The sequence below is a fragment of the Sodiomyces alkalinus genome, assembly GCF_003711515.1.
Source record: "Sodiomyces alkalinus F11 unplaced genomic scaffold SODALscaffold_1, whole genome shotgun sequence".
NCBI lineage: Eukaryota > Fungi > Ascomycota > Sordariomycetes > Glomerellales > Plectosphaerellaceae > Sodiomyces > Sodiomyces alkalinus.
In genome coordinates, this window is record NW_021167079.1 from 4,493,055 (window position 1) to 4,519,756 (window position 26,702).

Genomic DNA, 26,702 nt, shown 5'->3' on the forward strand with positions numbered 1-26,702 from the left:
CCCCCCCCTTACTACTCCTCCGTTATTTCCCCTAGATATCCGTGAAAACGGATAGAATCACTCCCTCTAAAATCCCTTTACTGACTTTACTAACTATACCGTTTCTTATTATAGTAGCGCCGGTGCTATTATTCCCTTAAAAGAAGTCGGTGGTTTTAGTATCTACCTTTTCCCCCGCCTTTAACTCTACCTCCCCTAATACCTAAGATCTCTCTCCTAGTACCTAGCTACTATTAATCGTTTACTCGTAAGGTTTTAGAATAAAGAACCTTAAAGGCGATACCGTTTCTAAGTTCTTAGGCACCGGATACTCCTATCTTAGATCGGAGTTCCTAGGTAATATTAAGGATATAATAGATATATTCGGCGAGCGCCTAAGCGAAAAGGCTAAGGATAGATATAAGCTTAGGATTATACGGATATACTTAGTCAGTAAGGCTAAGGCGTAGTAAAAGATACTGAATACTAAGGACCGTATTTCGTAGAGGGCTATTGAAGAAAAGTTCTAAAGTAAGTTTAAAGACGATAAAACTTAATATAATGGATAGGCCGCTTTTAAGGCTTCTAACTTCGCCAAGAAGGTTAGGGAGACGCTCCTAGATTATATTAAGAGAGTAATTAAACTTAATAATAAAGCGATATTGGCTAAGATTAGATATTTATTTATCTAACTTTTTTACGAATAGATAATAGACGGTAAGGTAGACTCTCGCCTATAGGAGCATGTCGTTAATAGGTCAGCCGTTTCGGGAAAGATAAGGCATGGTATACCGAAGGATATAGTTACTTTTAAAAACGTTAAATATATAATTATTAAGGTAGCCCGAGGTTACCACGATATATCTAACCTAATAGAAAAAGAATATAAAGACTCGCTAAAATCGAAGGACTAAGAATTCTTAAAAGAGTTTAGAGAGATATAAGAGAAAATCCTAAAGGCGTTAGTGTATAAGATTAAGGGCCTCTCCGCGAGACCGGCCGCCGATAAGTTATATAATCCTAACATGTTATCGGCCTTAGCCTTAACTAATAGGCCTCGGAATAACCGCTCTTTTCCTTAGAATATTGATAAGGTTTTCTGCTTTAGATACGGTAGCTAGGGATAGTTTATTAGAGATTATCTAAATAAGGGCTTTAGGGAATAATAGTAATAACGCCGTGACCTCTAGGACGCCCGGAAAGAGGATATACTTACGGCACGGGATACAAAGCTACGAGATAAGAGGTAAACCGACTCCGGACTAATAAAGCCTTAACCGGGGCAGATTCTAGTTTACCTTATCCTTAAGAATATTAATAAGATACACGTTATATCTTCCGTTGAGGAACTAAACTATTACCATCACGCTGCTAGTCTATTATATCATGCTATCTCTCTAAATATTAGTAATATCCTCCCCTTCACTTATACTCGTTATAGCAGCATAGTCTATAATACCGCCTAAGAGAATAAAATAACTACTATATAAAGATATTACGTAGACCTAAGGAAGAAGTACCTAGAATTAGAGGAGTACCTAGAAGTCTAGGATATCCTTTTTAATAAACGATAAAGAGACCCGAATAAGCTAAATTAGAACGCTAATAATACTCGGGCTAAGCCTTTATAGATACCCCCTCTCCCTCTCCCTAGAACCTAAATAATAAGTTACCTTACGCCCTGCCTCCTACTAGGCTGATAGTATAACCGAGATAATAACCTAAGAGATACCCTCCTACTCCTATAGTTATAGATAAAGCGAATAAGCTAGACACTATTTTCTAATTATCCTAAACTCCTTAACCACGTTTACCTACTCCGCTTTGCCTAGATAGGTCAGAGATATCTAGTAGGGAAAAATAAGTTTAGATCTCGGGAAAAGGTACGAAGAACGACTTTAACAATACCTTTCGAGGCCTTAAGCCTATTAAAGGTAGAAAGATAGCGGGGAAAGCACTATTTTCTATAATAGATTTCCTATCTAACTAGCCCGTTACTATATCTATAATATAACTATTTTAGGCCTCCCCACTTATAAAAGCAGAACTATATTATATTATTTAGATAGAGGTCTTTAGGCGAGATGGATAAGGAGAGGTAAATCGCGTTTAAGCAAGGAAGAAGTATAGGAATATTATAACAAAAGCTATATATATAGCCCTTTAGCCTGGTAAAGATAATAAGAATAGCTATAAGAATATCGCTTTTGGAATAAAGGAGGGCATACCTAATACCCTAGGATATATTTTCGTCTATATAAAGAATACTTACTCGGACCTAATTCTCCTTAACTCTAGTTCTATAATAAAAGCGGTGAGTCGTCTATTCGTGCAGAAATACGGCTTTCTAGTATATAGACTAAATACCCCTTATATAGTATAACTTACGGATAATAAAACTCTACCTATTACGGAGTTTTATCTTCTCCGACTAATAGTCGGAGGTATCCTAAGCACTATCTAAGCCTTGATTTTAGGTAAAGCGGATAAATAGGATATACTTCTCAGTAAGTAGTAGTACTATCGGGTATAAGTTATTATCGATTACTCTCCGGAGACTCTTACAGTAAAAGGCTCTAATAAACACTACGAGCTAGTTCCTATCCACTTAGCCCTTAGTACTACTACGTTAAACTAGATATAGTATAGCCACGGAAAGTTAAGAATAGACCCCGGCTAAAATATCCTACGGAAGTACCTCCTAAATCGGGTAACACAGATAGTAAGGATTCTAACGATAAGTAGGATAATAAGATTTTAAGATAATTAGAGGATATATTAGCAGCAGGTCAGGATAAACTTATTAAACGGACTAAGTATTAAATAAAAAGGAAACCAGAGTAAGTGCTATAAACTAAGTTATAATTACTGGAATAAGTTTAAAGATAGCGGTATTACGAGAAGGAACTATAAAAGGAGGTAATATTATTATTCGTGGTGGAAGGATATACGTATAGCAAACTTTATAAGTTGTAAGGACTTTTAGTGGTTACTTAAAGAGCTCTAGAAAAGACTCGAGCCGAACGTCTAGTCCCGATTATCTTCTTTATTATTTATTATAGATTAGAAAGATTTCACTAGAGAATTAAGGATTTAGAAATATAACTATTATTTTTCTAGCTTTACTTTCTTCTAATAAACTTCTTCTTCGTTTATTACCGTTAATTATAGATAAAGATAATATAAGGGGCTATTTCTATAATTTCGCCCGAGTTAGTAATATATAGACAGACGAAATCGGCCGATAATATATGGATGCCCGAACTATAGAATAATCCTATACCGGGACCGGATAATCTACCGAGTATAATTCGCTTTTTAAACTAATAGATTAATAAAGAGAGAGCTTTATAAAACCTCTCTTAGATTCTTTTAACGATAATAAAGGTATAAAAGAGAAATAAGATATCTTCTTCCTAAGCTATATCCCGATATACTACCCCCGAACCTATACCTTTCAGATTATTATAGAGATAAGTATTAAGATACGAGTTAGGTAATAAATCTATAAAAGATAGATAATACTCGGGCTTAAAAGTCTGGCAAGATTACGATATAGTAGAGTATCTGCCCCGGATAGAAGTATTTTAACTACGGAACACGGTTACGGAGGGTAAAATAGATTTTCTTAAAGTCTTATTATACGCCCGGAGTTCAATAGCAACTATTATAGAGGACACGGAAGATATTCCTGTAGAGGATAAACTCTATAAGGATCCTAACTAGGCTTATTTTACGCTTAAAGACTAGGGCGAGGTACTTTTACCTACCGCCTTATCTAGTATCCTAGAACCCTTACCAGAATATCGTTACTCGAAATAATTACCCTAAGTATAAGTTCCACTTTATATAGGATTTTTAGAAATTAAGGGGTCCCCTTACCGGTTTAATTTTCTGTATATATTCTAAATTTTAAGCTCTACGCCCTTATCCGAAATCGATTTATAGTATACTTCTAGTAATATCGATATCGGGAATATAGCCGATACTCTGGATAAAAGAGACCTGGTTAAGACCCTTCTATACACCTACCGCGATGCTTTTATAATACTACTAGATAATGTTAAAGTTATTTTATAACTTTAATATAAAATCTTATTAAAGGATAATATTAAACCTCCGCCTCAGTAGCGATAATAGAGATACGGTAGACGCTAGAGAGACTTTGCTAGAGTAGCGATACCCTAAATAGAATATACTATTATTATTTCTAAAGTAGTTTAGGCTTAGTAGGTAGCTCCGATGCTATTCCCCCTAAAGCCTAATATAAAGGACACCTTTAAAGTTATATATAAGTTCAGAATATTTAACGCTGCCTTACTACGACCTGCCTATCTATACTATAACCTAGAAACCGACTTAGAATATATTTACTAAGGGCGCCTTATAGTGTATTCTAATTACAATGTTTTTCACAGTTCTTAGGGTATCTAACTCTATCTAAACACTTATAAACTTTTTATAGTTACTAGTTCGAATAGAGCGTGGCACTATAACCGTGTACTATAAGGGCTTTCCGGTTTGCCGAGTACTTACGCTCGGTACGGGGATATAATCTTCGGTAATATCTTTTACGATAATAATAACGCTTCTAGTACCTCCCCGCACTATGCTTACTACCCCTTTATCCTAGGATATATAAAAGAGCTAGAGTCTAATCTTTTTATCTATATCGACGATTATAATATAGGTAACTATAACTTCTACACTTACTTTATCTACCTATAAGTATACTACTTCCCCTATATTATATAAGGACCTATTAGCCTTACCCCTAAAAAGTGTTATTTTTTCCTTAATTACCTTAACCCGGTAAGAACGCACGTGTATAGTAGAATGATACATCCCGGATATAAATACCACGATAAATTTCTTAACTTCGCTAGATAGTTTTATAATTAGCCTCCTACCTCTGAGAAAGAGGTATAACCGTTACGGTAGTGTATACTACCCTTTTATAAGTATATTCCCGGATAGACTGGGTAGAAAGATATTATTAAATTAGTATTCTTCGAGTTTCGACTAACTTTTATACCTCTTGGTAAGCTAAGCGTTCGTAAAGAATATATACGGCGACTAAAGCCGATATAGGGTTCGGAATAGGACGATACTCTTTAGCGCTTTTATAAAGCAGTTTAGGATAATATTATCCTTAGGGCTTTAGACGATATATAACTTCACGTACTAACTAACACGTTAGACTACAAACTTAGTATTATCTTTATATAGCTCGAAGGCTACCCTCCGGGTATAGAGATTATGGATAGGAACTAGGATATAGTATGTGTCCTATAGTTTATATCTTTTTAATTAGCGGAGGCAGAACGCTAGTACTCTTTATCTAAGAAGGACACTCTAACAGTACTAAAAGCATTATAGGAGACCTAGTGGTTAACTATATATAGTCTATTCTCTATTATACTATACTTAGACTACCTTAGTATTATTTAGTCTATAAATAAAGTGACCGGAGTTTATAGTAAGCTTCTTAAATAGATCGAGAAATTAACGGAGTTTAATAGTTACTATCTCCACCGCCCTAATACTTAGAGGATTATTATGATAGCGGATAGCCTTAGTAGAGTCCTAATATATATATAGGATGAGCTTTATCTATTATAGCGGCGCGAGGTCCCGGAATTCTCGATAACGGACGGACGACTAAACGTTATCGTGAAGGCTCGGGTTAAGCCATATTCTTTAAAGTTGGGCAGAGAGGCCGAGGTAATACTAAAGACGGATAGTTACCCCGTTATTAGCCTAGTTATAAGTAGATCCCTATAAGTGATACTACGAGATTTAGAAAAGAGATCTATTCTGCTACCATTAACTAATAACCCCGCGGATATCCCAGAGATTTCTCCTATATCCGGAATACTAGGATCTCGACGAATAATACAAGACTATTATAAGGCGTATTATACTAGGTCTAGCTAGCTATAGAAAGAAGAAAAGGGCCACGAAAAGAGTTATCTAATATATAAGTACGAAGTACTATATTTAGGATATATACCTATATAGAATAGAAAAGGACGAGTTATTAGCAAAGTGTATTCCCTATTAGAATATCGTGACGGTCCTAAGATAATTTCACGATAATAAGGGATATTATATAGAATTAATATTATACTAGTAAACCTTAAGGGTAGATACTATTTGCCGAACCGAGTTAAGGATCTAATAGATTATATTCGATCCTATATAGCGTGTTAATAAATTGGCCCGAGGATCCTAAAACTACTACTAGGATAAGTAGTAGTATCCCGATTATTTAAGCTAGTTAGGATAGACTTTATAGACCCGATAAGCCTACCTTTAGTCAATAGATATAAATATATCTTAGTACTAATCGACTATATAATAAGGTTTATACTATTATACGCCACGGGAAAAGCGGATACCCTTTCGGTATATAAGGCTTTATAGGAGAGCATAGTACTAGTATTTAGATACCTAAAGTTCTTTTATTCCGATAATAGATCCTATTTTAAGAACGCGTTTATAAAGGCCGTCTCCTAATATAACGGTACCTTTATAAGTTTCGGACTAATATTATATCTAAGCTTAGCTAGGTTACCTAAAAGTGCGGTAAAACTAGTAAAGGTATAGATAAAAAAGTATACTATAATATAATTATTAGATAGTGTACGATGCGGCGATATATTAAGATAGTACCGGGAGATACTAAGTATATTATAGAAGATTAATGCGAGGTATACCTCCTTAATCGGAATATCTCTAGCTAAGGCGATATTAGGCTTCTTAACTTCTTACGGCGATAACGCCGCGGATCTAGAGGATAAGGATATCGCTTAGACTTAAGCCTTCCGAGATAACGGGGAGGTAATGCTAATATCGGCATTAAAGGGTATATACTCCGAAGAGATATATAATACTTAACTACTAAGGATATTAGAGCTAACCGAATCCTTAGAATTAATACTAGATCTAAACGGATTTCGATACTATACTATATTAGACGTTATAATAAAGACCCGAGAGGAGGGACACGAAAGAATTAATAGGTTTAATATAAGGGTATAAAAAAAGGATAAGATTAAACTCGTAAAAGTTAACTACCGTTTTCGAGAAAATATATATATTTAGGAATTAGCGGATAAAAAAGTAAAGTCTACCTTAAAGTTTTACCCGACTTAATTAGGGCTATTCCGAATTTCAAGTTAAGCGTTGGATATCACTTAGTAGGTAATTACTTAGCTAAATAGACCGCTATGTGATATATATAAGGATTAATACTAAAAGATATATACAAACTACCTAAAGCCGGTTATATTAAGACCTAAACACTTAATTAATTATTAATAGGATATTACTCTAGAAGGTATAGATCTAAAGACCGCGAAGGCTATAGATAGGATACGCAAGAGGTTATTTAATTTAAGAGTGATACCCGCGTACTACACTTTCCGACTATAGTAAGAGGAATAAAGGAGACACGGTAGCTACCTTTTAGTGGGAGGACGTGTAGTGATATTTAGTGGAAAGGATAGCGATCGAGATTACGGATATAGCTTAGGTATATCGAATAGACCATAGTCTTTTCGGTTACGTAATAGGCCGGATTGCTAAGAGTATAATCCGGGTAGACGCTTATAGAATCTGTACTATATAAAATAGGGTGGTAGCGATTCCCTGACGGTCTTTACACGGTCATACTAGTATATAATTACCTTAATTAATCTTGACCTATTTTATGACGATTTCGACTTTGCTTTATTTAATAATTAAGAGTCTTACTTACTAAGTGAATAACCTACCCTTTATTTTTACCTTTACTACTACCGAGTTAAGAAGCTATCTAGCCGCGCCGATATAGCGTGTTAATCTATAAATAACCATTAAAATATCGGAATACTAGCTAGTCACCTATCAAATCTATCGCGATTAGGAGCTCTAGCGTAGCCACTACGAAGCTACGGCCGTTAATAATAAAGTCTAGGAACATCTACGCCCTGATAATTCTATTCCCCCTCCTTAAAAGCCTCTTTTACCTATCTACGGTATATTCTAAGCGTTAAACGTAGTTGTCTAAGCAGGTGCCACGCCTACGCAGTTTATAGACCTAATAGCCGGTGGTTAGCGCGCCTACGAATCTACGATATAGCGCTAGAAGATATAGAGAGATAATCACTATAAGTACGCAAAAGATATTAACGCCGTACTAATATAGTAGACTAATACTATTAATAAAAGTCGTAAGCTGCTCCTGCGTAACGCTACGCCTTAAGGGGTATATAAAGCTATTTAATACGATGCCGCTTACTACGTGACTACGCGCCACGTAGATATCTATAAAGAGTATAACGAACACGTCTGTACTACTCCGAATAGCCTTAAGAAACTGCAGGAGTGGTTAGTAAGATAGCAGGAACTATTAAAGCACCTCGAAGAGGTTAAATCGATACCCGTAACGTATATTTAGGTGGCAGATTTCTTTAGGGGTATCCGTAGTATAGCTAGCTATAACTAGACCGAGGTAGAGGGACGTCTCCTCGATAAGGAAGTAGTCTAACCCAAGGATCTTTATACCCTTAGATAACGATATATCGAGACTAGACTTAAAGACTAAGGAAAGTGCGGTAACCATCGCGTTATAGTATTCTCTGCACTGTATACTAGAAGCGAAGAGGGTGAAGATACCTTAGAGACCACGGCTAAGCCTAAAAGGAAGGGCGGCCGTGGGAAGAATAAAGCTAAGAATCCCACTACCGCCGCATTTATAGCTATACCTTCTATTACTTTAACTAACCGCTCTTCTTCTAAAAGACGTTAATTTGCCCTGCGATAAGGGGAACCCTGCCGCGTATATACTATGCCTAGTTATAATATTAACGCCTGCTACTACTTATTCCCGGAAATAGTAACGGACGGTTAGATTATATACGATAGTATTAAAATAACCGTCTAATAGATCCTTAAATACGACCCCGTGATACGCGCGGAAGTAAAAGAACTACGTGCTATAAAGAAGGTGAAGAAGGATATAGGCCAGGACTCTATATAGCTTAAAGAAGCGTGACTTAACTATAGTATCGTCCGTAGCGGTGTGTTTTACGCCGCTACCTTTACGGCTAGCACTACTACTAGCTACCCTCTTTAACCCTCTACTATCCTAGATTCCGGCGTTACTATTTATATTTTTAACGAATTTTCCCGTTTTTCTGATTTTATACCCACTACGTAGGGAGACTACGTAGTCGTAGGCAGCTTATCGCTGCCTATTAAAGGTTACAGTAACGTGACCGTGAGATTAAACAGACTAATAGGAGGCCTGGACTTTAGGCTCTTAAACATCGTATACTACGCAGATTTTACTTATAATTTAATCTTAAACTAGCGGTTACGACTACGAGGATACTAGTAGGATTAGAAGCCACTAAATAACTGCCTTTAATGTGTCGATAAATCTATACTATACTAGCTAAGTCATCACTTCGATTAGACCGTTATTAAGTACGTGCCCTATAATTCTAACCACTCTACGGCTACTTTTCTAGGCTCTTCTTCGTCGTCTTCTACCCGAAAAGCCGTCTATAAATCAACGATACGTTATCAAAGCATTATAGAGGGCATCTTATGATATGTACGGCTAGGGCATGCTGGCCCTAAGCCTCTTAGGCACCTAGAAAAACAGACGTAGGGGGTTAAGATTAAGGGACTAGTAACTATCGACTATAAGGCCTATAAGCTTATAAAAATAAAACAGTATATTAGTAAGTGCCCTCGAACTATACCTATCTACGTAAGGGAATAGTAGGCGATTAATTTCACGGATTTTAACTAAACGTCCGACAGGAACTCAAGGTTTATATTTTTCACCGACCATTATAGTGGTTTTATAGCCACTTACATTATAAAGAGTAAGCTAGTAGCAGATATCCTTATAATAATTAAGGAATTCCTCGCTTAAGTAGACCGTTAATTAGATTATAAGATACGCGTTTTCGAGGCTAATAATAAGCTAACTTAATCTAATAATATCACTCTCTTACTGTGCGAGGAGGGCATTCTATTAGAGGTATCTACTACCAATACTTAAGTATAGAACGGGGGTGCCGAATACGCTACTACCGTGGTGATTTCAAAAGGTTATACGATAAATATCCACGCAAAGCTGCCACTGTTTATATAGCCTAAGACCATTCCCATAGCTACGTACGTCTATAACCACACGCTACGAAGGCAGCATAATAAGGAGTAAAAGACGCTATACGAGGTCCTCTTTAAAAGGAAGCCGATTTTATTATATCTTCGAGCCTATAGTTATAAGGCGTATACGATAACTAAGGATACCTAAAAGGGCGCTAATAAGCCATTAAATCGTATCGCTCCTTATACCTATATCGGCTACCTTATCGGCTACGATTCCACTAATATCTTCCGTATCTAGGTGCTAGGCCGGCGCCGCTACCATATTATTCGCACGCGCGATATAGATTTTAACGAATATACCTTTTTTAACGACGAAACCAACGCCTTTAAGGACGACCTGCGTTAATTAACCGAGGAGTAACTAGAAGACCTAAGTAGTTAGATCGAGCAGGAGAAGGCTAGAGATTTATATTCGTTTATAGACATATAAGCTAAGGACTTCCCTTTTTATATAACTGCTTATTTTGAACTTAACCCTTTACCGGGGCTAGTTCCCCCCGGATCTCTTTCCTTAACGGTGTTACTGCCGTTAAGGTTATAGTCCGTAATACCCGGCCGTAAAGGGGTGGAGGAGGCTATCTTAAGTCTAGGAAGATAAGATTTAGATCACGAACCGTGTAATTTAGCTAGTATAACATTTAATCGCCGTCTATAGCAGCCTATAAATCTATAGCTTTCCACTCTACCGATAACCCCGTTATCGGTTATAGCGTTAATAATAGCCGTGATCTTAGGAAATTATCGTGAAGTACCTACGGCTATAGGCTTTCTCGTGGATAGAGGAACACGATACCACAATATCTCTATAGCAACGGCTATAAGGCTCCTTATAGAGAGAGGAGCGCGCCCTAACCGGTAAGGAGATAGCTGGAAAAAAGACTATTAGATGGTAGCGTTTAACGCTAGCCGTTACACCCCGGATATATATATATTAAATAGGACTCCGCTAACTAAATTACGGTTAAAAAGAACTACGCCTTTAACGCTATAGCGGCGTTTATCGTTATTACTCGAACCTATAGCCCTGATAGCTACCTCGGGAAATATAACCCCGGCGGCTACGAAGATCTATTATAAAGACCTCCCTCCTCCTCCGAAAAACCCTCGCGATATACCCTTACACCCTTATGGCCACCTATTCCGATAGGTATAGGAAGACTACTTACGGAGCCACGAGGAGATAGGGTTGTGGATACGGGTGCCGGCGTCCGTAGCAGATAGAAATCAGGTTCTTAATTCGATATGGATGATAATATACAAATCCGATAAGTATAGGTTTCTATATAAATATAAGGTAAGGCTCGTAGTGCCAGGAGATTAGCAGTATTAATTCTCGCTTAAGGAGATATATATAATAACTTTAGCCGGGAGGTTATTCCGCGCGTTAATAGCTATCGCCGCCTATTTTAACCTTACGCTATTATAATGCGATATTATAAACGCGTTTATATACTCGCCCCTCCCCTATAATATCTTTATATACCCGCCGCCAGGTTTTCTAGCCCCTAGGAGCTATTTACACCTGAAAAAGGCGTTATATAGGCTTAAGGAGTCCCTATTGCTATAGTAAAAGCACTTTTCGGCTATCCTTTTAGCGGACGGTTTTTAGATAGTGCCGTACGAACCGTGTTATTTTCTGCGTCGCGGTTTAATTCTATTTTTCTACGTTAACGATATCGTTATTACTTATAAGGAATAAGATAAGGTACAGATAAAGCAGACTATTAATAACCTACAACGCCACTATAACCTATAAGGTAGCGATCCTTTATAGCGGTTCCTTAGTATTAAGGTTATTCGCGACCGTGCCGCCCGTAAAATCTAGCTATTATAACGCGACTATACTACTAAGTTAGAACGCCTATTAAAGCCGAATAGTAAGAATAGCAGTAACTATCGCCTAACGCACCTAATTAAGGTTATAGAATTACTGCCCTATTCAGGGACCTTAACTAATATTAAAAGCTATTAACGGAAGATATAATCTATACTATATATAGCAGTGGTATCGCGGCTAGATATCGCTTTTATAGTATTAAGGCTATACCATTTTAATATCAATCCAGGGCCTATATACTATAAGGCCGCCGATTATCTAATCCTTTATCTAATTAATAGCTAAACATTTACGTTAGAACTAAGGAGTAGCGATACTATCGAAATTTATACTAATACCTTATTTACCGATAATACCCTCAATTATAAGAGTAGCTAAGCGTACGTAATACGCTTATTTAGCGGCATAATCATGTGGCGCGCTAATAAGTAGGATACGGTCACGACGTTAATAACGGAAGCAAAGCTATTAGCGTTAGTATAAGGTATAAAAGAGGGTATCTTTATATAACGCCTATTACTTAGTATAGGAGTGGAATTTAACGATCCGGAATTAAGGATCCTATACGATAATAACTAAACGATTCGGTTAGTTAATTAAGAGATTCGCACGTTAATAACGCGCCTCCACTATATCAATATCCACGGCTACTAGTTACGATAAGTAAAGTAATAAGGCTAAATATATATAATATATGTGGCGAGCGCGGAAATAGTCGTAGACGGATTAATAAAGGTATTATACGGCGAGAAAATTAAGATATTTAGGTCCTAGGTAGGAGTAATAGATTTACGGGAACGGCTATAGTAAAAATAGCTGGAGGAAGTCCGGATAAAGTATTTAGAGAACCTAGAGGATGAATTTAAGGGCGGATATAGCGAAGAGATTATATAGGTTATATGCCTAGTATATCTGCCGGTTACGAATAGCTTTAATCGCCTAACTAACATTTAGAGCGATTAAGGGGTATATCGAATAGACTATAGTCTTTTTGGTTATGTAACGGGCCGGATTACTAAGAGCATAATCCGGGTAAACGCTTACAGAATCTACACTATATAAAATACGGTAGCAGCGATTCCCTAACGGTCCTTACACGGTCACACTATTGCCTTAATTAATCTTGACCTTTTTTGTGACGATTTCGACTACGCTTTATTTAATAAGGTATAGTTCTTAAGCTTAGGGATAAGCTTAGTATAAAGTTAGGCAGGCTAAGAGGTGGGTTACGTAACCTGCCTTTATATAGAAAGCTTTTACTAGCTTCTCCTATAGCCTAGGGTAGCGGCCAGCTTCTTCCTTATATATAGATATCCATACCACATATACGACGATTATCTCACACCACAGTATCGCCTCCAGACACATCATGCCAGCCTGCGTCTATCAACGGGTTTAACTCTTGACGAGGTCGAATTTTAAATCGACGCCTGGCAGTGTTTGACAATTGTCCAAATCATCTTTTGCCATCATGGGCAATGATGGCGGCTCCATCCCCAAGCGACGGGAGCTGGTCAAATCGGCCGCTCGCGCTCTCACCATCAGCGAGATGAAAGCCAACGCCCACGAATCCCTCGGCCACGCTTGGGCTCACGATCCGCTCACCAACGAACGGCTCGACATGGACAACATCGTCTCCGACTGGCGCGGTCGTCTCTACAACTACGAGACCATCCTCAAATCACTCATGCCTTCCGACGAGCACCCGTCAGCGGACGCTCCCCACGACCCGTCTACCGATGGCTACGCCGGCCTAACCTTCGCATCCACAGGGATCCGATCGCTGCGCGACATTGTCAAGCTCAAGCTCACACGGTCTGGCGACAAGGGGAAAGACGTGCGGATCTGCCCCATATCGCTCAAGGAGCTCGGGCCGGCTACGAAGGCCGTCTACCTAGTCCCCTGCGGCCACGTCTTCGCAGAGCTGGCGATTAGGGAAATCCGAGAAGAACTGTGCCCCGAGTGCAGCGAGCCTTTCAAGAGCGAAAACGTCGTGCCCATACTACCGGGCGACGAGGCGGACCTCAAGAAGCTAGTGCGGCGTATGGATGACCTCCGCGCTGCTGGTCTCACCCACGCATTGAAGAAGGACAAGTCGGCGGGTAAGAAAAAGCGCAAGGCGAAGGACAATGCGGAGGGCGAGAATGGGAAGAGCTCGTCGGCAGAGAAACGGCAAGCCACGGAGGAGGCGGTCAAGTCTGCCAAAAAGGAGGCGCCGAGCAGGACGAGCGGGATCAATAACCCCCTTGCGGCATCACTGACGGCCAAGGTGATGGCCGAACAAGAGGAGATAAGCAAAAGACGGAAATTGGTAGCCAGAGCATGAAAGGTAATTTGCTCAACTTGTGACGGGATATGACTGAGATGATGCAGACGTGTAAGATCAGAAAATAAGTCACTGATACCCTTTTTTGATTTGGACAAACGGTGGTTTTTTTTTTTTCCCTTCTGGAAAATGCAAGTGCAAACTGTGTTGTGTTAGGTGTTGGGTGTTAGATATTCGTTGCCTCCCAAGGCAATTCCAATTCGCTATGCATCTCGAGCTTTACACACGCCCCCCATGCTACGACGCCGGCTCCCTCAATACAATATTTACACCGCCCACGTATCGAGACTCCCCATTTTTATCCAACTCACTTACAACTCGTCCTTTGCCCTGGGTTGAGTCGCCTCAACCAACTCGTCGCAGGCCGCCGGCGTGCCCACTTCCATCTTGTACACGCACTTCTCCAACTCCGACACCTTCCACAGCTCCTCCGTCTCGCTGCAGGCCAGCCAAACAGCCGTGCTTCGCTTCGGGCCGTTCCAGCATTGCTGCCCATCCTCGTAGCGCAGCACCATCCGCCTGCCCCTACCAAGGCTCTTACCGTCCGCGCGGTCCTCCTCGTCGGCCATTTCGTAGTCAATGCTCTTGTATCGGCCCATATTCGTCTTGCCGTGGCCCTTCTTCGATTTCTGGCTGGTAGAGCCCATCCAGCAGAGCTCGTACTCGTACTCTCCCGCGTCGGTCGACACGCACTTGTCCTTGAGGACACGGAAGATGTCGTCGACGCCGTAGTCCAGCTCGAGATCCTTCTCCTGATCGCTGAGCTCCCTTTCCTTCTTGGTGACGTCCTTGCCTGCTGCATCTTTGGCTTCGCGCGCCGATCTCGCGGCATGAGACTCCGTTCCCGGCTTCGTGTTTTCGGCAACGAGGCCGTTGTCGACGAGCCAGAAATGGAGAAGCTTCAGCTTGGACTGGACAAAATCGCGAGCGAAAGCGGGAAGGTAGGCTTGGAGGTTGTATACTGCAGCCAGGTCAGATGGAAGTGCTGGGGAAAAAAAATTCAAAGAGGGAGAGAGAGAGACAAGGGGGGGAGTTCTTGGCTTGGGTCACCCTGTTTCACTTACTGATATCCGTATCCGAGGCCTCCTCCTCCTCAAACTCCTTCCAATTGATACCGGTGTCTTCCGAGTCCTCGGACAAGACATCGCGCAACTCGGCATCCGAGACTGCGCTGTTCGATTCTCCGGCCACTCTGGCAGCATAGTCTTCCCAGCCCTTGACAGCCCGCTTGACACCCTCGTCGTTGAAATTGGGGTTATACTCTTCCTTGAAGCGACGTAGGATGCCCTCGAGCTCGTCCACCTTGGCTCGGAGCTCCCTTCGGTTTTCGACCACTTTCTCCAAGCTCTCGCGGAGTTCGGCGATGCGGTCCTTGGCGAGCCCGACAAGGACGCCAAGCTTTCCGCCCTCTCCTTCGCTCCTGACAACCTTGCTTTCGTCGGCCCGCTTGATTTCCTCGTACCTCTTCTCCAGCTCGTCCCTCTTGGCAGTGAGTTTTTGGATCTGTTGCCTGAGGGACGCAACCTTGGCCTCCACGTCGCGTCGGAGCACCTTGGCCTCCGTGACCATGGTTTTGCGCTTATTCAACGCCTTTTCCTGGGCCTTCTTGCGCTCCCCCTCCATCCGGCGGTACTCCTTGCCAATCTCGTTGCAGCGGTTCTCGCACTTGACGCCTCCCACGCCGCCGTATTCCTCGGTGCCGTCGCAGCATAGTTCGTAGTCACAGACGCCGTCGTTTACGTAGAGGAAGGGGACGTACGTGGCCAAATGGCCGGCATTGGCGCACCAGAACCCGGGGAGGACATTGGTGGTGTTTGTGCTACCCGAAGAAGAACCGGGGAGAGGTTGAGGCGGAGAGCGATCGTTGAGGTAGGCGCATGCTGCGGTTCCGGGCTCATCGGAACCATCTGGGCAGTCGCACGAATTGTCGTTGATCTGAGAGAAGCCGAGTCGAACATTGGGGTGGCCGATGCACGAGAAACCGTCTCGGATGTTCTCGTAATATTTCGCAACTAAGATAGCAGGGCGTTGCCGTTAGAGTATTGGGCGCAATGGCTTGGGGAAGCGAGATGGAAATACGTACATTCAGGACCAACGCCCCTGGGCAAAGATGCCGCAGAAGCGGATCCAAGCGACAGGATGGTACCCAGTAATACCAGGCCTCGACTCCGATACATGATGGCAATGCCGAACTCGACTTCCCGCTGTCGTAGAGGGAACTTGAAGAACAAGGAAGAGAAGGAAGAGGGAGACGGGAGACGAGGAACGGGAAACGGGAAACGGGAAACGGTCAAGGCCTCGAACCAGCCAAGTGGAAAGCTCGAGCTCACCTAAAACGCCCACTACACTACAGAGATGATCAGAACATGTGTCAGCAATGTCACGTGGAGATAAGAGCTCTGGATGTCTGTTATCATCTCCTCACAGTAGCACCACTACCCCTCCACAAGATACGTAATTTCCTTCGCGGGGCAATAGGAAACTTTTTTTCCCCTTCACCTCTGCCGCCCCATCGCTTCATCTCCATTGGAGTAAGTTGCCTCAAAAATGTCGACCAACTCTCCCGATATGTCCGTCCAAGGACTCAACACCCTCGCGGCCACGGCAGTCCATCTTCTCCAGCAGTTAGAATCAGTCTTGCTCCAAATCTATGACAACAGGGACCCCTCGAATGAGGCAGAAGATGCCTCTGCCTCTGCCTCTGCTTCTTCGACATCCACCTCCGACCCCTCCTCCGTAGACGCTCTTTCGCTCGCCGGCGACTCAGCCACTCTCATCAGGGCACATGCCACAAGAATATCCGTCCTCATCATCAACAATCCGTTCACCCCTTCAGCTATCATCAAGGTCCTTCGGGAGCTCGTAGGGAGCGCTGTTCCCGGCCTTGCCGCAGCGGCCCAATCTTGCACGTCCGACAGGTACACCCTGACAGTGCGACGGGACCTCGCCTGGAAGACGTACACGGCTCTCAAAGAGCTGCGCGGGCTGATCGAGCGGATCCCCGCCGACGGCAAGATTCTGTCCGATGATCTGCAGCAGCATGGCTCCGCCGCCGCCGGCACCAGCAAGGGGAGCATCCTGGCGACGGGAACCCTCTGGGCCGCTTGCGATGAAGTGGTCCGCTTTTCCAAGGCTGGCGTCGGTGGTTGTTTCGTGAACAAAGTCGAAGAATTTCGGGATACGTTGGAGGATGTCATGGAAGAGTTGAAGGAATGGGGAGAAGAGACTCCGGATGACGACGAGGACGACGAGGACGACGACGACGACGACGATGACGATGATGATGACATAGCCGACGATACGGACCGCGACTCGGGTGTGGGGTCGATGATGCCCTCTGCCCAGGATATGGTCGACGAGATCATGGCGTCGACGCAAGTCATTCCCCGCGATGACCCGGACCGGATTCGGGATCGGCTCGAGTCGTGTCTGAAGAAGATCCGGCTCACCACCCTCCTCTACCAAGGTATCATTAAAAGGAGGTTGAAGGCGCTCCCTTCGTTGCCCAAAGAGGGATCATCGCAAGTGACGGATCGTCTGGATAAGATGGTCGAGTCGGTCAAGTCACTTTCATGTCAGTTTGACGAACTGGCGGGCACCTTCTATGAACTCGACGTAGATGAGATCGATCGAATGTCCGGCCAGTGCTTCTCGGATGTATGTACCCTGTCGAGGCTGGTTCAGAAGCCGTGGGATAAGGACAGCGATGAATTCACCGAGTGGGCGGAGAAGTTCCGGACGCAGATGAACAAGGCCAAGGCACCGAGTTAGCGACGGCGGAAATACAGAAAGTACAATACCACATCGTTTGGGAGCATGAGCGAACGAGACGAGTCAACTTGTAGTGCACACTCAACTTTGAGCTGTCGAAACGGCACGACCTTGGACGAATAGTTAATGTGACGACGAGGTCCCACGGATACTCGCTCCTGTTTTTTTTTCTCTTTTTCTTTTTTCTTCTTTCTTACTTCTTTTCGTTCCGCTTATTCGGTTTCCCTTATCCTCCCTGAAAGCTGAGCGCAACATTGATTGTAAAAATCGTGCATTGATCCTTGGCCGGGTTGATCGCATGCCGTTCCGAATGCGATGGACCAATACAATGAAGGACGTGTTTGTTGGCGATGACTCACGCGGCGTCGGGGCATCAGCCTTTTCTCAACTGTCAACTACGACAAAAGACAGCACCATCACAGGCCGTACGTCTCAACTCTCGAATGACATGACGGTCCGCAGCCGATCTCTACACGGATCACAGCTCGAAAAAATGGAGGCCTATCCCGATGGAATCACCAAAGACTATGAGTACGACCCGGCAGCTGTCCAACGTGTCAACTTCCGCACGGTCAAGCAGCCTCGAGCCATCGTCGACCCTGACCCGTCCTGGCCCCAAGCTTTCGAATCTATCAAAAGACGCATCGCCGATGCTCTCGGCGCAAAGGCCCTCCTGGTCTCCCACGTCGGATCGACCTCGGTCCCGTCCCTCCCAGCCAAGCCCATCATAGACATCGATCTTACCGTCCCAGACGCCACCGACGAGCCAAGCTACGTGCCAGCCCTCGAGTCAGCCGGGTTCCTCTTCCTCACGCGGGAGCCACACTGGCATGAACACCGCCTCTTCACCACGGCCGAGCCGCACTGCAACCTCCACGTCTTTGCGAAGGGAAGCGCCGAGCCTCTGCGGCATCTCATTTTCAAGGAATGGCTGTTGGCGAATGAGGACGACAAGCAACTCTATGTTCGGGCTAAAAGGGAAGCTGCTGCTGCGAGTGTCGCTGCCATGAGCATGATGGATTATAACTTACGAAAGCAAGATGTGATCCGTCAAACCTTGCGGAGGGCGTTCAGAGCCAGAGGGCTTCTCGAGTAAGATCTCTAAGAGTGTTCAGTCCGAGGCAAGAGGTTCTGGATTGGCTTTCCGGGTGAAGAGTCTCGTTCAATCTACCCTGACCAGCGATGCGATGCGGAATATCGAGCCTCGGATCAACGATGGCCTTGCTCACCGTGGTCTACTGAGACTCGACGACTTTTGTGACTCGGCATTCCCACGGCCTGATATATCCATGTGCGCACGCAGGCTAAATAAGCCAAGGCTCCCAGTCAGCGCGTCTTAGGAGGACTGGGCATCTCGCAGCTCTTTAGCCTCTTCTTCCACTCGGTCGTCTCTCGACCACGCGATCGCATACATGACCCAGCCCGGTAGAAAGCCACAGTGATGTCCGTGCCGCCGATGGAGAGATGGGGCAAAATAGAACGCCGGGCCACTGATCGCGGCTCTACCAGGGTGGTCCTTGTTCAGAGCCGAGCCCATTTCCCCCTAACCTACTCCGTCTTCGTATCTGCGTCTCAACTGGGTCTCAACTTCTTCCCCGGCACAATTCCCACGAACACCCTTCTTACATCAATCTTCTGGTTAGGCTCACCAACGTCGCGATCCCTTCTCAAAAGAAATCGAGGTCTTCCCAGTGACACCCGTCTTCAACGTCTCGTAAAGGTCAAGACGTCAGGAGAACTCGCCTACTCCATCGCCACTTTCCTCCTCAAGGCCTCGCCTCCGCATCCAAAAGCGTCGTCTCGGACCTTGGTCGCCCGTCTACACACGATGCTGACATGATGAGGCGATTTGCCGTGCCTTCAATTCTCAAGGCCTTCTCCACCAGGACTCACGGGCATATTGCTTGTTTTCTTCGTTTCCCCCCCGCTCTCTTCATGCGCATCTCGGCCTACATCCATCTGCGTACATGAGATGAGTATAATACATGTAAGAAGGCAGTCCTGGCCGTTGCGTTATTCGTTATTGGGGCTAAAACGTCCATACCCCGAATCCTGGCGAGCTTGAAGTGACCAAAGCGGCGTGTCTTCCGACCCCAGACCTCGGCCAAGCGCCCTAATTGCTCTCATCGACCCGACTACGTTTGTCAACGTTGCAGGGAAGACGGACCCCCTGGCATCTGATCTAATCGACCTAACCTCCCGCAAGATATACCTACTCTATCACGACATGAACAACCTGCAACAATCAACCTGGGTATCCAGTTCGTTCATCCCACGACGCTATGATCTCCACCCTGCTCCATCATCCCCGCCTTGACCGTTACCTACCTGGGATGTCCTGGCCCGCGCCCGGCTCTTATCCCACATTGAGTGCCGAGCTCCGATCTACCATCTGGGGGGGGGAACATGGGCCTTCCCGTGTGCTTTAAAATGCCCATAAATGTCCCAGAAAGGATGTCGATCTTGTTGATCATCCGGTCTTCGCCTGCTGTCTCTGCGTCGCCTGGTATCGACTTTCTCTTCTGGCTGTTGACTGCAAGGGCTCGGGCAACACCTCCAAGATGGCTTTCCCTTCCTTCGTCCAGCTTTTCTTGCTCGCCCTCTTCTCCTTCGCCTCGTCTGTTGCTGGGCTTTGGCTATAGCTTCAACGGAAACAACATTGTCGTCAACGCTGGATCGGCCAACCCCCTGTACTTTTCCGTCTCCCGCTCCAACTGCGACATCAACTCCATTCGATATCGCGGTCATGAGCTTCAGTATCAAAGCCAGGGCACCCACATCGGCTCCGGCCTAGGGTCGGCCAACGTACAAGTCACACAGCAGAACAACTACATCAAAATCACCTGCGAGACCCCCACCCTGACGCACTACCTGGTTGCACGCCAGGGCGACAGCACCATCTACATGGCCACGCACATCGCGGCCCAGCCGTCCATCGGAGAGCTCCGCTACATCGCCCGCCTGAACTCGAACATCCTGCCCTGGGAGCACCCTTTCGGTGCCGTGTCCATCACCGGCGGCTCGTCCGCCACCATCGAGGGCTCGGACGTCTTCCTCGTCAACGGCCAGACCCGCTCCAAGTTCTACTCGAGCGAGCGCTACATCGACCGTGGCGTCCACTGCGTGCACGGCAACAACCCAGAGCCCATCCATGCCTGCATGGTCATCCCCCAGCCGGAGTCCTCTTCCGGCGGACCCTTTTTCCGCGACATCGAGACCAACAACGGCGGCGCCTTCACCGCGCTGTACAATTACATGAACAGCGGCCATGCCGAGACCGAACCCTACCGCATGGGCCTGCACGGCCCCTACGCCCTGACTTTCTCGCGCTCCGGCATCCCGAAGCTGAGAGAGGTCGACTTGAGCTTTTTCGCCCATCTCGGCATCCGGGGTTACGTCCCCGACCACGCCCGTGGTCGCGTCTCCGGCAACGCCTGGGGCATCCCGTCGGGCCACCAGATGGTCGTCCACTGGTACAACAACGAGGCGCAGTACTGGACCTACGCCAACAGCAACGGCGCCTTCACTTCCCCTCCGATGAAGCCCGGCACCTACACTCAGGTCCTGTACCAGACCGAGTACAAGGTGGCGGAGAGGCAGGTCAGCGTTTGGTCCGGCGGCACCGCGTGGGCGGACATCAGCAGCACGTACACGCCGGCGCAGCCGCTGTTCCAGATCGGGCGGTTCGACGGGCAGCCGTTCGGGTTCCGCAACGCCGACAAGTTCCTGCGCATGCACCCTTCGGACCACCGCATGAGCAGCTGGACCCGGACCTTCAACGTCGGGGCGTCCCACGAGGGGGAGTTCCCCATGGCCGTCTTCCAGGCCGTGAATAATAATGTCGAGATGTACTTCCACCTCAACTCGGCTCCCGGCGCCGCCGTCTTCCACGTCTCCACCACCTTGTCCTTCGCCGGCGCCAGGCCCCATGTCAGGGTCAACAACTGGAGCGGGCCCATCCCGCCCGCGCCGCGGAACATCAACTCGCGCGGCGTCACCCGCGGCGCGTACCGTGGCTGGGGCGAGCAGTATTATGTTGACATCCCGGCCGGCGTCCTCGTGGCGGGCCGGAACACCATCACCATTTCTGCTGCTTCGGGGAGCAGCGGCAGCACTTTCTTGAGTCCCAACTTTGTGAGTTTTGAGGATTTCCTTTACTTTTCACCCTTTTCTCGACTCTTTTTTCTGACCTTTGATAGGTCTTTGACGCGGTTGCCCTGTACCGCAGGTAAGGCCCCTAGTGAGACAGCAGGGATAAGGGGAACAAAAGGCAGCGATATGTGCCGTCCGAAGTGAGAAACCCCTTGAACGCGATGATTGTCCGAGTTGTTGGGACCCAGTATACATCCATGCATCTCGCCCATTGATCGGCAAGAGGGTACGACGATGGCTTGCATTTCTTCCTCTCGTACATCATCTATCTCATATTTGACCATGTATCCCTTCAATCATTGAGACCGAGATGCTTTCTTGTGCCCAAGTGAGCTACTTGCCCTTAACTCCATCCGATTGTGTCCTGTTCCTACTCGTACACGTATACCTCTAACAACCAATTCGTTCCACCCTGTCGCCGGTTGAAACTCCAGCCATCGTCGTCGTCACCTTGAGCGTCTTGTTGATCTCGTCTGCTGCTTCGCCTGGCGCAGTAAGGAGTCTAGCTCTCTCTGTATGGCGTCTTGGACATGGCTACTCTGGGGGTAGCCTGCCGACCTCCTATCCGTATATGAGGACCAGGCACCGGAGGCGTCGTTGACGTAACGGTCGATGCTGCAGGGGTTTTGATCGTGACTATGTTATGTTAACACAAGATGCCAAGACCATTCCATGTCTACATGTAGCTAAAGAGGCATCATCGGTCATCTTACCTCGAGGTATGAGATTGGTTGGTGTTATTGGGGGATTGGTTCAAGTTCGACATGGTGTTTGTGATGGTACGTGAAGGTCAGGCGGTCTGCGGCATAGACAACTCGTTAACCTTGGTGGAGATGGAAGACCTTTGGATGTCGGATTTATCCTCAGTGCTGGGATGTAGGCAAAGGCAACTTGGCTTCAGGGAGGCCGATGGGACGATTAGGAGAAGTTATAGACGGCGCTCTTGTTCCAGTGCAGTTCCTCATTTCTCCAGTCCTCCATTTCGTCGTCTACCTTTGCGCCTCATCACTAGGACTAGAGACTGGGCAATCTGCTGTGTATCATGGTCATTTTTACAGTTGGATAGAAGATATCAACGTCGCGGCGATCTTCCATTAACTCTTCGCGATCATAGCACGCACGGAGGCCAATGAACATCCCAGTCCACATGGGTGGCGGGGGGGTGTAAAAGTCAACTGAATCTGGAACATAATTAGAATTGCGCATGAGGATGAGAGAGAGAGTAAAAACCGAGGTAAAAAGGGACAGGAGTCGGGACGCAACTCTGCCAGTTCAAGAATCGGGATGAGGTCAGTCAAAATTTGCCATGAAGAGAGATGCATGTCGTGACGTGCATGCATGGGTCTGCCTACGTGTATACGGACAAAGCCGAGACGAGCAAGCGAAATAATACAGATTGGCCAAGATGAAGAAAACTTACAGGGGTTCAAGCTCTCGGGGTGGCAGCTCAGGGACGGCGCAAGTTAACTTACCCCTGAATTGGCCCCTGAACACCTTGGGAAGTGGAAAAACGTCGACGCAAAAGCCCAGTGGACGCCCCAACGTGCCGTGCCCTTCCCAGCCCACAGCCGGCGCTCACGTTCAATGCCCTGAAACAAAGAGCGTATTCGTAAAAGTGTCGCAGACTCAGGAGACTAGACAGTGGGCTTGGCGGTTGAAGTCGAGTCCTTGGGCGACCTTCAGAAGCGCTGCCGCCCGGGCCCGCCCCTTCCTGTTCCTGTTTTCCCGTCCCCCGAGCCGCACCGGGAAGAAGAGTAGAATGGAGACTTGGGCAATCGTCTTCATCTTGAACGAATCAACGCGTAGGCAACCAAAAAGCACCACCACACGTGGCTCTGGAGTGCTGGGGAGCTTCAGAGGTCGCTTACACCCAATGAAGGACGATGGCCATGTATGCAGATTACATGGTTGCGACCATGGACCAATCCTGTGCTGTCCGGCTGCCTACACCCCTGCCGCCCCAAGTGGTGTCTATTTTGGTCACCGAGCGTGCAGACAGTGCTGAGTGACCAGGGGGACGAGTCCTAGACAGGCGATGGGGATCTCCAGATTTGGAAACAAACTTTGATTGCCGAGGTATTTGTTTGGGAATACGCAGCGTTGCATACATGTACATAATTGCCTATCAGGGCTCCAGGGTGAGAGAGAAAGGGGGGCGTTGTTGGTTGTTGGGTTCGTGGGGAGCTGTAGTCCTGAAATACGGGCGACCTCCGAGGTCCTTGACTCCTTGCAGTCTTGGTCCTCTTGAACCCCAACCCCGGAGAACCTCCTCAGGAACGGACAAGGCTAGGCCTTTTCTTCTTCTTCTTTGAGCGTTTTTCTTTTTCCTTCCCTTTCCTTTTCCTTTCCTTTCCTTCTTCTTCGCTCGCTTGGAACTCGCTCGCTTCCTATTCCTCGGCGTATAACTTATTAACATCCATCTATGATCTAGTCTCAGGCCGACCCGACCTTCCGCTCGTCCATGAGAGGGACGGACGACCATCTTTGTCCATTTCAAGTGGATATACCAACAGATCACACACCACTCACATCTCTACCCTTACCATAACCTCCATCTCCCACGTCATGGTCTCCTTTTCTCAACATGAACCCATAGACGGGGTGGGCAGTTGGTCTTCTTCCATGCCCATTCGATCCCGCGAAGACCCGTCGACCTCGACATCGACGCACCGAAAGACCATCTCCTCGGCCTCGTCACTATCCACGAGCCCATACCCGGACATGTCCACCGTCGAGTCCAACGGCCCATTCAGCCCTACCATGCCCGCTTCCAAGTACCATGAGCATCTCAACATCTCGTCCGTTCCCTTCCAGGCGTGCCATGACCACTCACCCACGTTCTCAACCACGAGCTCCTCACAGCATGAGCCTTCTGATACAGCCACCACGTATTCCTTGCCCATGTCACCCACCTCGTCCACCTTCACTCGCGCAACCACGCCGGACCCCGAAAACATGGGCATTACCATGATCATGGGCATCAGCCGGCCCCAAACGACCAAGACGTCACACCAATATCGCAAGTCTTGCGATTCGGGTTCTACCTTTGTGAACTCGGTACATGGTGAAGATCGGTATCCTGCATGTGGTCTGCGTGAGGTCAAGACGGAGGATCACCCGGAGGTGCCAAGCGTGGCAGGCGTGATAGACGTGTCAACTGGAATTGGCTTGTGGACTCATGACGAACCTCCGGGAGCTGGCACACCGAGGTACGAACCATTGAGAACATGAAGCCTCTTTTAATCCAGGCAACTCACTCCCAGAGACTAAGAACTTGAACCAAACAAAACAGGCCACAAACACCAGTCGACGAGGCAACGTCCTGTGCCACCTTGGACGCATCACGTCCCGAGCAGCATCCTATTCTCGGAGAGAGGCTGGGCTTCGATAAATGCAGTGGGCCATCACCTCACCCATCCGAAGCGCCCATGGACACGTCCACGGAATGTTCTGACGAGGAGGTCGATGACGTGCTCAACTACGTCCTTCAAGCTGTCTATGGCGTCGAGCTCGACGAGGTGACCGCTCCGCCGGACCTGATCCGTCACTTTGCGGCGCGCTTCATTCAAGACGTGGGTCGCGCTGCCTTCCGGTGGTCTCCCATCGCACACCCGACCCACGCTACGTCAACGTCCACCAGAGGATCGTCAACCGCGCCAGCACCGGCGGGGAGCACAACTCGGCGGAACTCGCAACAGCAACAACAACAGCAGCAGCAGCAGCAGGGCGGTAAACGGAAGAAGGCGGGCCCCGGTCGACCGGGCGACGAAGAAGGGGACAACATGGGGGACGAGGAGGGCGATTCCGGGGCGCCGTTCAAGAGGGCTAAACAGACCCCGAAGGAACCCGACGAGGGCCTGCGCTTGAGCTGCCCGTTTCGGAAGAAGAATCCGGCACGGTTCAACGTCAGGGAGCACTATTCATGCTCCATGACTTACTTTTCCAAGTTTGCGGAATTGAGGTGAGGCTTCTGCAGCCACCGGATAGTTGGCAGTGCACATAGAGAGAGAGAAGGGGGGGGAAGGGGGGGCAAGAACGAGGAATATAGCCGGCTGACAAAAAGGTCGTCGCAGACAGCACATCGTCAAGCAACACAAGCGGGTCGACCCGTCCGCCTTCGTCTGCGACCGGTGCAACCGCGACTTCCCTTGCCGCAAGGACCTGCGAGATCACCAGCGGCTCCCGCGTGAGCAGATGTGCGATATTACCGACCACGACCCCGAGTCGGGCATCGACGGATCTACGGCGACCAAGCTCCTCAGTAGGAAGAGGGCCAGCGGGATGTCAGCTGACGTACAATGGAGGGAGATATGGGGCCTTCTCTTCCCGGATGACGAGGATCACCAGGTCGAGAGTTGGGGTATGTCTCTTTCTTTCTTTCTTTCTTTCTTTCTTTCTTTCTTTCTTTCTTTCTTTCTTTCTTTCTTTCTTTCTTTCTTTCTTTCTTTCTTTCTTTCTTTTTTT

General features: G+C 46.5%; 6 protein-coding genes across 6 annotated transcripts in view; 5 read left to right on the forward strand and 1 right to left on the reverse strand.

Moving 5' to 3' along the window:
* Positions 1-13,316: 13,316 nt before the first annotated feature.
* On the forward strand, positions 13,317-14,454 carry SODALDRAFT_327013 (DUF602 domain-containing protein). Its single transcript, XM_028610318.1, has one exon. The coding sequence runs from the start codon at positions 13,461-13,463 to the stop codon at positions 14,313-14,315; it is 855 nt and encodes a 284-aa protein (XP_028470662.1). The 5' UTR covers positions 13,317-13,460; the 3' UTR covers positions 14,316-14,454.
* Positions 14,455-14,543: 89 nt separating this feature from the next.
* Positions 14,544-16,609, reverse strand: SODALDRAFT_327014 (glucosidase 2 subunit beta). The gene is made up of 3 exons (XM_028610319.1): positions 16,399-16,609; positions 15,380-16,327; positions 14,544-15,276 (listed from the first exon to the last, which is right to left on the reverse strand). The coding sequence occupies exons 1-3, from the start codon at positions 16,490-16,492 to the stop codon at positions 14,627-14,629; spliced, it is 1,692 nt and encodes a 563-aa protein (XP_028470663.1). The 5' UTR covers positions 16,493-16,609; the 3' UTR covers positions 14,544-14,626.
* Positions 16,610-16,862: 253 nt separating this feature from the next.
* Positions 16,863-18,086, forward strand: SODALDRAFT_269598 (hypothetical protein; the record flags this gene model as incomplete). The annotated part of the gene is made up of 1 exon (XM_028607669.1): positions 16,863-18,086. One exon carries the CDS (start codon positions 16,863-16,865, stop codon positions 18,084-18,086), a length of 1,224 nt encoding a protein of 407 aa, XP_028470664.1.
* A 493-nt stretch (positions 18,087-18,579) lies between these two features.
* SODALDRAFT_269719 (UPF0157-domain-containing protein) lies at positions 18,580-19,182 on the forward strand (the record flags this gene model as incomplete). The annotated part of the gene is made up of 1 exon (XM_028607680.1): positions 18,580-19,182. The coding sequence occupies one exon, from the start codon at positions 18,580-18,582 to the stop codon at positions 19,180-19,182; it is 603 nt and encodes a 200-aa protein (XP_028470665.1).
* A 1,358-nt stretch (positions 19,183-20,540) lies between these two features.
* SODALDRAFT_268858 (rhamnogalacturonase B) lies at positions 20,541-22,318 on the forward strand (the record flags this gene model as incomplete). Its single annotated transcript, XM_028607628.1, has 2 exons — positions 20,541-22,220; positions 22,286-22,318. The coding sequence occupies 2 exons, from the start codon at positions 20,541-20,543 to the stop codon at positions 22,316-22,318; spliced, it is 1,713 nt and encodes a 570-aa protein (XP_028470666.1).
* Positions 22,319-24,491: 2,173 nt separating this feature from the next.
* The window catches only part of SODALDRAFT_327020 (hypothetical protein), a 3,482-nt gene continuing 1,271 nt past the window's right edge, over positions 24,492-26,702 (forward strand). The window contains exons 1-3 of the mRNA XM_028610320.1: positions 24,492-25,447; positions 25,531-26,199; positions 26,312-26,598. Coding sequence (XP_028470667.1) covers positions 24,861-25,447; positions 25,531-26,199; positions 26,312-26,598 — 1,543 coding nt within the window. The 5' untranslated portion in view covers positions 24,492-24,860. The remainder of the gene's footprint in view (positions 25,448-25,530; positions 26,200-26,311; positions 26,599-26,702) is intronic.

Excerpts from the sequence above, each read along its gene's own strand:
- SODALDRAFT_327013 (XM_028610318.1), top strand. The coding sequence starts at position 13,461 with ATGGGCAATGATGGCGGCTCCATCCCCAAGCGACGGGAGCTGGTCAAA.
- SODALDRAFT_327014 (XM_028610319.1), bottom strand. The coding sequence starts at position 16,492 with ATGTATCGGAGTCGAGGCCTGGTATTACTGGGTACCATCCTGTCGCTT. Across the intron at positions 16,328-16,398 it reads CAGGGGCGTTGGTCCTGAAT|TTGCGAAATATTACGAGAAC; the intron begins GTACGTATTTCC and ends CTGCTATCTTAG. Across the intron at positions 15,277-15,379 it reads GGCCTCGGATACGGATATCA|TATACAACCTCCAAGCCTAC; the intron begins GTAAGTGAAACA and ends ACCTGGCTGCAG.